Below are 10,893 nucleotides of genomic sequence, written 5' to 3'. Positions count from 1 at the left end.
GTGTTGCATGTAGGACTCGGCATCCATTTCCCTAGGCACTAGCCTTGTTTTCTTGCTGTTCTGGTAATTGCAATTTACGTGACAAGAGTTATTCTCATGAAATCTGTAAAGAAAATTGCCTGGCCATATAACCACAAATCAATCCAAAGAAAATCTGAAATTATATTTTGCATAAAGAAAATAAAGCCTACATTTAGTACCACTAAGATTTTTGTTGCATTGCCCACCAATTATCATATACCATGTACTTTTACTTTTCCCATAGTTTTTTTCAGTGATGATTATCATTACTGTAACATGGTCACCTTTTACGGTATATAATGCTTGGCTTGCCTTAGCAAGCTCCATTAATAAGAGTCCATTTCAGAGTTATCATCATCTAAACCATCCCAAGCAAAAAACACTTTACAGAAATTGCTTCCAATGTCCTTGAGGCCAATCCGAATCCATGAAGTGGAACAAACGGAGAGTTTTGCAAGATTCCATTGCACACAAAAAACAGGCTCTCTGAAGTAGCAGTCATTTTATACTCAGACATCAGTAGCCTATGCATGTATTCAGATGTATTCTGGGATATTTAATTCTGGCTATCTAGGGCATCTTCTGTAAACTCTCATCAATGAATTAATCACTAGAAATCCTAATGCAAAAAGAAATAGCAGCACAATAACTCAAGTTCTGATTTAGCGCTGCTAAGATGCTTGAAGCTGAGCGTTGCTGGAGGTAAAAGGGACAGTTGAAAATTCTATCATTATTTACTCACCCTATGACTTTCTTCCATGGAATACAAAAGGAGATGTTAGGCAGAATATTTGCTTCAGTCACAATTCACTTTTATTGCATGTTTTTTTTTTTTACATCTTGTGCACTGACGGAAGTCAATCAGATTTTGAATATAAGAGTGAATAAATGATGACAGAATGCACATATTTGGGCGAACTATCCCTTTAAGGACTGAACATTATGAAAGGTCAGTGATTCACATTTTGTAACATATAAATATAATTACTTTAGATTGTATTCTCCTGACAGTAATTGGATGCCCCGTTGATCTCCCACAATGTGCATTTTATTTAGCTCCCTAAACAAAATTAATCAGTCACTGGTCGCAAAACAATAAACAAAATGAACAATTTTAAATTCAAACCCTCACGTTCTCAGCAAAGAAATTCTATTTATTGTTCAAATGAAGTTTGTCGAGAATTACAGCAAAACACACATGATTGAACAGCTGCCTTTATCACATAACACAGTGCAGACAAGAATGAGGTCAAAACTCATGTGGATTTTAATTTAAAATTAGTAAGAAAAATCGCTATGGCTCACAGGTGGTGTGTATGGCTAATCCTTGTGGCTGAGAAGGCCTAGAAATCAAAATAAAAAAAGGTCAGGAAAGGGTTTTAATGTAAATAAATGACAACATTTTACCAGGATTGTGTCAAATGACACTATTTGCAAATCATGGAATATCACTCCTTTTTCACTTGTCAATTTAAAAATTGATAACATCCACTCACAGCAATAAGAACAAAATAAAAAGGGGGAGGTTGAAAAAGTTTGACAGACACACACAATTTGAGAGATCTAGAAGACAGAATGCAGATCTCTTCTTGGAGGTCAGAAATGTAACACTTAAACGTAACTTAGAAATATGGGAGGAAGAGATTGTTTTTGAAAAAGGGAAAAGGGGTACAAACTAAAAAGAGTTCACTGTCAAGTCCAGTTAGTATAGTCTACTTCTTAAATTTGTCATTTTTCCTGTGCTCTTCCAACCATGAGGACTATAGGAAATGTATGGAAAACCAGTAAGAAACATTCCCCTGTATAATTGCATCCGAGTTTTAAGTAGCCTGTTAAGGAAGCATTTATAATTGATTCTATGTCTCTATATAAATATAATTCTGTATAGATATAGATATACATTTCTTTATACTGTTTTTAAAAATAAATCTATTTAAACACAGTTGGGTGTTGTTCTACATTTGATTCGCTTTCCAGTTAAATCATCAAAACGCTCCTCATGCTCAATTCAAAAACCTCTAATTTGAAAATCAGATGGACTGATATTAACCTTCCAGTCTAACGTGGACATAACATTCGACAAAACCTATATAATCTGGTATTATTCTCTTTCAAATAGCCTAATCAATTTAGCAACAGAGGAGCAAAGTGGCATCAGCATATTTTCTGTGTGTGCAATCCACTTCCCAATTTCGATGCACACATTCTATAGCAATTATTACATACATTCATCCCTACATCCGATCCTGACAAGAAACAGGAGGAAAACAAAATAAAATGCACCCAACCTTAATACTCAGCGGGGTGGTGGAGTACTGTTTCATAGCACCATTTTAACTGTTTCTAGCATTGTTGCTTGAACTGTATTCTGTGTCCACAAGCTGAATAACCTTTTATACTGTTTTATACACATTTTCAGAGAACACTTCCTGAATGAGCTAACTATGAGATTCACATCATGTCATTCGGATGATGCTGGCTTGCTCTCCATCATATGGTACAACACCAAAAACACTTATAGCAGAGATATCATCATAGCTTGATACACTAACACTAAATGTCCCGCTGACTCATTTGTGAACAGTTTTTGAGTTAAATGGGTAACTCTATACTGCTTTTTAAACAGGTTTCTCTTACATATACATAACAGTGTTTCTCAGTCAAACATCTTTTATTCGCCATGGTTTGAGCATTAGGGTTCGTTTCGTTTCATGCATGTGAATCTTTCGCTGAGGGGTCGCCCGAGCAACGGAACACCCGACTGCCGGGTCAGTCGTCATCCAAGTCGTCCCCCTCCGACTCCTCGCCTCCTCTCCGGTCATACGCTTTATCTTTATGCCGCTCCTGGATCTCCTTCATCTCCTCGGCGTAGCGGCAGAAAGCTCCCCCGAACTTGCTCCAAGCTTTGAAGGGAATCGTGATAGAGTTTCTGTAACTGGGTTTCACCTCGCTCACCCGCAGAAACACGCCGTACTTGTTGGAGCCCACGTCGAAGAAGAACCGCTTCGAGTCCACCGTGATCGACGTGCCCTCGGGAAGCTCCCCGTAACCCCCGGCGCAGCCACCCCCAACCAGCTCCTCGTCGTCCCCGCCGTAGTCATCGATGAGCTTGGCCAAGGCGTCGCGGAACTCGATGAGACCCTGAGCAGGAAGGGCAATGGTTTGCCCGGATTGCATGCCACCCCCAGGCACACCTCCTCCTCCTCCTCCTCCCCCGATGCCAAACCCACCAGGCCCACGGTTGACAGTCTGACGGATCCGAAGGAACCTCCCCCGCTGGTTCTCCTTCAAATCGAGGTAGTATTTGCGGTTTTCCCTCACTAGAAACTCGCTCTTCAAGGCCCGTCTAGGCCCGCCGTCCTCGCCGCCCGAGGACAGGGCGATCTGCTCCGGGGTGCTGGGCCCGAGCTGGGCGTAGTGCTCAATGAAATCACCCAGGTAGTCCCGAAACTCCGCCGCGACTGACATGGAAAGTGTCAGCCGACTTTTGGAGCCCCCAGCGCCGACCTCGGCGATCTTGATGAACCTGCCCTTCGAGTTTTGCTTCACGTCCAGGTAGAAGCGTTTGTTTTGGATGTCGAGGCGCTTGGACGCCAGCTCCTGGGTCTCCTGATCCCTCTGGAAAGGCTGGAAGCTGTTACCTCCACCCCCTCCTCCGCCACCGCTGCTTCCACCGCGCTCACTCCCACTATCCCCATCCGCCATCTTCACCATCACCCAGAGCGGCGTTGTTTTTTTTCCCACCCGTATTTCGACAGCCTCCGCCTCCTGACCTAATCAGAGGCACGTTTTACACTGAGAACGTTGTATGATTGGGCCATTGTTGTAGATACGTCACTGACTTGATGACGCCTTGTGATTGGTCGGTAGAGATGTCACTTACACACTCGCTTTCTCTACTACAGCACCGTTGAAAAAGGCGCTGCTCACAGGGGGGGTCCTATCTCCCCATATTTTTTCTCCTGCCTATACGCAGTTATTAGCCATCCACATTCAAAATAGTAATCTGAAAGGTATTTCTGTGGCAGATCACATGCTATCTTCATCATCATAATTATTATTAATGTCCCCAGTGCCTGTCATCTTGTTTTAAAGAATACATCAAAATAGATTTAAACCTTTCTAGTGTGTCTTGATTTACTTATTCCTACTTTCTATTTTATAAATATCTTCCTATTTATATAATGTTACATTTGCCAGTATTTCTCCTTCACCCATACTTTTGAACTATTCTTAAAAATACATTTATAATTAGTATCAAAATCATATAAATTTTTGACAGTAGGCATCCGGTGTACCGGAATGCGGGCCGTTCTGGATTTTTAAAAAAAAATAAAAAATAAATGCTGTTGCAATTATTGTTGTCATTACAACATGAAAGCATTTCAGAGAACAATTTTAGAGTTTCAGCTGAAGTTAAGATGGAAGTTAGAAGTCACACTAAAGTTTTGACAGTAGGCGTCCGGTGTACCGGAACGCGGGCCGTTCGCCGGGGGGAGTGGTCGTTTCTCTGCTTCTATTCCTGCTTACGCGAAAACGATCGACAGACGGTCGGATGGCGAAGTTAGGGAACATGTCAAATTATGACTAATTTTAGCTATCCTTGCTAACGTGATTTTCGTGTTGGTCTTACCTTTAAATTATATGTCGGGTCCTTGGAAAATGACAGCATCTTCACAGCTGGAAGGTAAATTGCACTGAACTGTAATGTTGTTCCCTTTTCTCCACTGAAGAGACAAAATTTTACACAAAAATTATAATAGTCCTCCATTGGCCATTGCGATGGAACAGCCCTTTTAATGGTTTGACCACGTTTGCCTCCAGAGTGCAGTGTGTTGATGTGAGACAGGTGTTATTTACACATGCGACAGTAAATTGCGCTAGATTCACGTGATTTTATGTCAGGATGATCTTTTGTTTATTTTTTTATATATTGAAAATTGTAATCCCAGTTTTTACCAAATGTAACTGTAATCTGAATACGGTTTTATGTACACTTTTTGTATCCTGATTACGTAACACGTTACAAGTATTCCGTTACTCCCCAAGCCTGCTAACACTTGACAGTTCATGTAGACTTCGCTTAGATACCGAACTACAGTAGCATTGCACCATTTTCTACTCTTTCAGATATACAAATAACAACTTAGAATTGCATTTTTTTAATTTATTTTTTGTAAATGCATTATTTTTTTTATTTTTTTTTTTACATATTTAAAGATATATATATATATTTTTTTTTTTTTATTTATTTTTTTTTTTTAATGATATCTCGTTGATTTTATCTCGGATGACTTTAAAGGTGAACTTTTTGTTTTTGTCATCTTGGAGTTACAGTGACACCTAGTGGTGTGGATGCAGCATAATTCAAAATCAAAAGTTTTACAGTTACAGATGCCACTGTAGAAATTCACTATTCACAGTCAGCCATGATGAATTTAATCCAAGAGTGAAAGTGTCTAATGACAAGGCGGTTACTGTGATTAAGCAAGTAGTATTCAGCTGGTCATGTGATTCTAAAATGGCAGCCCCCATGAGGGCGCCCCTGCCCCTTGTAGAATAAAAAAGCTTTTATTAGGCTACTGATATAACTAGAGTCTTCATCTCATATGAGTGGTCATGATTGTATACATATGTTTCAAAATTACAATTCATTTCTTTAGGAGTAAAACTTTTTTAATGGAAAAATACTGACCGGGGCGTGAGCGTCTGGCTACAGTAAATTACAAGAACGTGCATTTATAATAATATAAGTATCAGAACCAGAATCAGAATTAGCTTTATTGCCAATCGTCCTCAAGTACACAAGGATTTTATTTATTTATTTATTTATTTATTTTTGGTGATAGGATGAACAAGTGCACACAGAACATTACAGTGAGACTGAATATAAAACAAGGTAAGTGTATAAATAGACATATAATAGGATATATAACAGAATGGTGTATGTACATGTGCAAGTGTAAGAATTAAATATGTGAATTTACATATGTACACGAGATTTGTATTTACATTATTGCACTATGGGGGAGTCATGAGGGTAAAACTGTTCTTGTGCCTGGATGTCCTGGCGCTCAGTGCTCTGTAGCGCCGGCCAGAGGGCAACAGTTTAAAGAGGGAGTGGGCAGGGTGTGTGGGGTCCAGAGTGATTCTACCTGCACGTTTCCTCACTCTGGAGATGTACAGGTCTTGGAGGATGGGCAGGGGGGCACCAATAATCCTCTCAGCAGTCCTGACTGTCCGTTGTAGTTAAGGTTTTAAGGTTTAATACTTTATTTATGTATATAGAATTAATATAAATGCAAAGGCCATAATTTCAGAAAACTGTATAACACAAAAGTGTCAAATTAAATATTTAGAACTTCCTTTCTGACTTTTACCTACACACATGAATCTCAGAAATTAATATATTTTTTTAAAACAATGTATGAACCACCAAAACATGTTACATATATATAATAGTTATTATAGTTAACTGTATTATATTCTTAAACATCAGATGAATGACAATAAATTGTGTATTTTGTTTATAAATTGCTTATTTAAAGGAGCAATATGTAATATATTTACTGTACTAAAGCATAAAATTATCATAATATGTTATCAGAGATTTAGGAAACATGTGAGATACTGGCTTCTCCGAAAACAGTGCTACAGCCAGTATATTCTACTTTGAAATGTATTTCATCACCCCAGGTTGCCAGATTTGAAACAAGTGGAGTTATACAAAATCCACATGAGCAGGTTTATAATTTGCAAACAATAAAAACATTGCAATCGTATACATTAGCTGATCAACTTACAGTGTAAGGCTAGTCGCTTGCCATTGTCAGTTTGCTTGTTCCTGTTGCGTGTCCTCAACCTGACAACCTGCGTGAGCTTCGAGTCTGGGGAGGAGGGGGCGGGGGAGAAAACTCTCTCCAATATTTTGAATTTGAACCCATTTTAAACGCTTGATGTCAACGTTTCATATTGCTCCTGTAACTCTGTTGATCAGTTTTAATAGAAATTTGGTTTTTATGCGATTATTTTATTATTCATCTTTGTATAGAAAAACAACTATCCTTATTATTTGCATACAATGCATACAAAGCATTACAGTTTTGTGATGTTTGGTCAATTACAATTCTCCATTATGTGTCTTCTAAATAGTATCTGTATTTTTCAGTAGGCTCGTTGTCAATGTCAAGTCCCGCCTACCTGTTATCCGTACAAACGTCATTTATCGATGGGGGATGGTAGAAGCAAATGCATGCAGAAATCTTATTGGCCTTCCCGAAATTCGAACCAACAACGCCCGACATGATTGGCTGAAGTTGTCGCTCGGTATGCCTCGGTCTTTCTAGTGAAGGGGGTTTATTGTTCCTCCGAGTCAAGAGGCGAAATAGATTTTAGCCAGACCTCCTCGGATCCCATTCAAAACAATACTTCGCTGTAATGGTATGCTATTTTCAAAAATGTGTGTACATATTTTATTCAGCTAAATCAAGTGTTCTCCGTTTGGTCTACAGATCATTTTCAACCATTTCTAGAGAATTCATCGCGAGCTAGAAAGCTAACATTGGCGCGTGCTAAGACTCTATTTAGTTGCAATTGAATTAAACGCGACGTCTGATATTCTCTTTTAAGTGGCTTACTGTAAGTTTAACCTGTCTTTGTTATATTTTTAACGGCTTTGTTCACACGCGTAGCGTACATTTTGTGTAATTTATCCTAGCAAGCTCGGTAAGCTAGCTAAACGACACCGTCCATCAGCGACAGTATGGAGCTCACGCTGAACACTTTATGTACACTTCATTCATTTTCATGTTATTCTGAGGCCAAGCTTGCAACAGGCTTCTAACCGCTTTGAATTGCATGTTGCATTTCCTATGTGCATGTGCATTTGTTGAAACACGGATGAACATATATACATTACTGCGAAAATGTAGTCATTTGGTTTGGATGTCACGTGAGCGGGAGTTTTGAGGGGCTTTACGTGCTGTTAATTGACTCATTGGTATTTAATAAGGTGGCAGATGGTACGGGTTAAAGTTTTTAGGATACAGTTCATTCATAAGAGGGGAGAACAGCGTCCCAGTCCTTATGAATATGTTTCAATCGTGTGCGCTCGGCGGGAAACGGTACAAGTTCCGCAGAACGTAGAGCGTTTCCCCCAAATCTGATTGTTTTTACTGTTATAAAGCTTCAAATCACCATGAGTAATGCATTAGTAATAAATGACTCAATGAAATGCTAATTTCGACGTGCATTGTAATTAGAGATTGATATATGCTTGCTGGAAGTTTATAATATTGCTTATGCTACCAACAAATTATTCATTCAAATTGTAATTTTCAATCCAGTTTTAGCTTTTTATATTGCTAATGTACTAATGGAGTTACAGTTAAACCACACTGCCATTGATTGTGCCATTTAATTTTTGCCTTGTAAAAAAGGATTTGAGTGAACATGCATTATTTTACAGGCAGGAGGCAAGGCAGGTAAGGACAGTGGCAAGGCCAAGGCAAAAGCAGTGTCTCGCTCCCAAAGAGCTGGACTTCAGGTACGCTTTTTCTTTTGTTTGCTTAATTTACGGCGCTAGGTTTCTATTCAAATATGCATGTTTACATGTCCATTCGTTTTAAAGGAATAGTTTAGCCAAAAATGAAAATTCTCATTTACTCTCCATCATGCCATCCCAGATGTGTATGACAGCAGAACACAAATTAAGATTTTTCTTTTTACAAGAATAACTCTGCTTTTTGGTCCATACAATGCAAGTGAATGGTGACCAAAACTGTGACTCTCCAAAAAGCACAAAGGCAGTTTACAAGTAATCCATATGACTCCAGTGGTTTAAATCGTCTCTGCTGAAGCGATACAATCGGTTTTGGGTGAGAACAGACCTAAATATAACTTTTTATTTTTTCCATTATAAATCTTGACTTATGTGGTCTTCTTGCCGATCATGATTTATAGCTCAATTACTTCCTAGCGCCATCTAGTGCTCTTTGCATGCGTCAAGCGTTAGGAAGTGTAATCGTGCTTGAAATCATGATCGTGCCTAGAGCCTGCAATGGCAAGATGTACAGTGAAAAAGGGGTTATTTTTCGGTCTGTTCTCACCCAAAACTGATTCGACTGCTCCAGAAGACCACTGGAGTCGTATGGATTATGTTTATGCTGCCTTTATGTGCTTTTTGGAGCTTCAAAGTTCAGGCCACCATTCACTTAGATCTGAGATATTCTTCTAAAAAACATTTTTGCAAAAGAAAGTCATACAGATCTGGGATGACATAAGGGTGAGTAATTGATATGGGAGAATTTAAATTTTTGACTAATCTATTCCTTTAACACCCTTAAGATAGATGGAGAGAAAAGAGTCATTTGTTGGGTTAAAGTTATTTCAGTCACTTATATATGTATATAACTGTCTTTCTGCATGCACTGCTGCTGTAATTTTTAAGGAGATGCTTATATGAAATGTAGATTTTTTTTTTTTTATGTATAAAGTTTGTTTTAATACACTTCGATCTAGTGCATGCATTGTAAGGATTTGTAAATATTTCTGTTCTCCAACTGTAGTTTCCAGTGGGACGTATCCACAGGCACCTAAAGACCCGAACTACAAGCCATGGTCGTGTTGGAGCAACAGCAGCTGTGTACAGTGCAGCCATCCTTGAATATCTCACAGCTGAAGTAAGACTACACACTCTTCACCTGTTGTGTTGACTTTGAATATAACAAAGCAAATGAGTGCTGTTTTTCAAAAGCTGTGAATTGAGTCTCATTATAGTCTTGTTGTAGGTTTTGGAGTTGGCAGGAAATGCCTCAAAAGATTTGAAGGTGAAGCGTATCACTCCTCGCCATTTACAGCTGGCAATTCGTGGAGACGAGGAGTTGGACTCCCTCATCAAGGCAACCATTGCCGGTGGTGGTATGTTGGAATTGTTGTTTCTTTTATGTATTTGTCTGTTGCATGTGTAAACATCTTTGCTGATGAGGGTTTAAGCACTTAAGTTTGTTGATGTGTTCTTACAGGTGTGATTCCTCATATCCACAAGTCCCTGATTGGTAAGAAGGGCCAGCAGAAGACTGCATAGTCCCATTGGGGTTGCAATGGTGACATGGACTCAAGGACTTGCATTTGGAATGTGTGACCAGATCGGCTTGTGTTCATCCATTCATCCGTTCTCCTTTTTAAAAAAAAGTTAATATTAATGTTATACTAGCTAACCACAAGTGATTTGTTAGAGTTTTGTGTTAATGTTATATTGCCAAAACTAGAATGGCCCATCCATATGTCAGGTATTTTAGAGAGAGACCAACAGTAATTGTCTGATCTTTCCTGCTCTGAAAGTGAAATTGTTTGTTGAATTGGCCAGAGCTATGGAGCTGTTTTATACTGAAAAAATGGAAATGATAAAAACATTTTATACAAAAAGACATGCTTTTATTTGCGTTCTGTCTCCAGTGGTTTCCTGTCTTTGACATTCTTTTTTCAAAACTCCAGACAACATTGGTGGGCCAACAAGCACACCAGGAAGATGTTTTAATGTGCAAAATTTTGTGCAAACCAAAGAATTATCAGGATTATAAATACAGAAACCTTTTGTGTACATAAATATGTTTCTTTAAAATAGAGTGGTGGTTATTGAGCATCTGAAATGTTATGTTTAGTAATAAATCTACAGCAATATACATTTTCTAGTTAGAAAAGATGGCAAGTATTGCATAGCGTGTGAATAGAAGGATTTATTCGTGGAGCAATTAAAGCAAGGCTGCACATTTTAAGTGATTTTAACTTGGAAGGGCAACAGCAGTACAAAAGAAACCCCAATTTTAGTAATTAGTTAAATTGAAGAAATTATTCTAGCTTTTTGCCTTTATC

The 10,893-nt window shown here is 38.6% G+C and overlaps 2 protein-coding genes across 2 annotated transcripts; one reads left to right on the top strand and one right to left on the bottom strand.

Moving 5' to 3' along the window:
* Window positions 1-792: 792 nt before the first annotated feature.
* Window positions 793-3,849, bottom strand: LOC127439684 (transcriptional activator protein Pur-beta-like). The gene has a single exon (XM_051695933.1). The coding sequence runs from the start codon at window positions 3,733-3,735 to the stop codon at window positions 2,791-2,793; it is 945 nt and encodes a 314-aa protein (XP_051551893.1). The 5' UTR covers window positions 3,736-3,849; the 3' UTR covers window positions 793-2,790.
* Window positions 3,850-7,300: 3,451 nt separating this feature from the next.
* Window positions 7,301-10,448, top strand: LOC127439691 (histone H2A.V). Its single transcript, XM_051695943.1, has 5 exons — window positions 7,301-7,461; window positions 8,489-8,566; window positions 9,588-9,701; window positions 9,810-9,939; window positions 10,044-10,448. Exons 1-5 carry the CDS (start codon window positions 7,459-7,461, stop codon window positions 10,103-10,105), a joined length of 387 nt encoding a protein of 128 aa, XP_051551903.1. The 5' UTR covers window positions 7,301-7,458; the 3' UTR covers window positions 10,106-10,448.
* Window positions 10,449-10,893: the final 445 nt, after the last annotated feature.

The sequence above is a fragment of the Myxocyprinus asiaticus genome, chromosome 4 (assembly GCF_019703515.2).
Source record: "Myxocyprinus asiaticus isolate MX2 ecotype Aquarium Trade chromosome 4, UBuf_Myxa_2, whole genome shotgun sequence".
Lineage (NCBI taxonomy): Eukaryota > Metazoa > Chordata > Actinopteri > Cypriniformes > Catostomidae > Myxocyprinus > Myxocyprinus asiaticus.
Note: the sequence above shows the minus strand (reverse complement) of the source record. Positions and strands in the feature narration are given on the sequence as shown.

Excerpts from the sequence above, each read along its gene's own strand:
- LOC127439691 (XM_051695943.1), top strand. Across the intron at positions 9,702-9,809 it reads TTGAATATCTCACAGCTGAA|GTTTTGGAGTTGGCAGGAAA; the intron begins GTAAGACTACAC and ends GTCTTGTTGTAG. Across the intron at positions 9,940-10,043 it reads GGCAACCATTGCCGGTGGTG|GTGTGATTCCTCATATCCAC; the intron begins GTATGTTGGAAT and ends GTGTTCTTACAG.
- LOC127439684 (XM_051695933.1), bottom strand. The coding sequence starts at position 3,735 with ATGGTGAAGATGGCGGATGGGGATAGTGGGAGTGAGCGCGGTGGAAGC.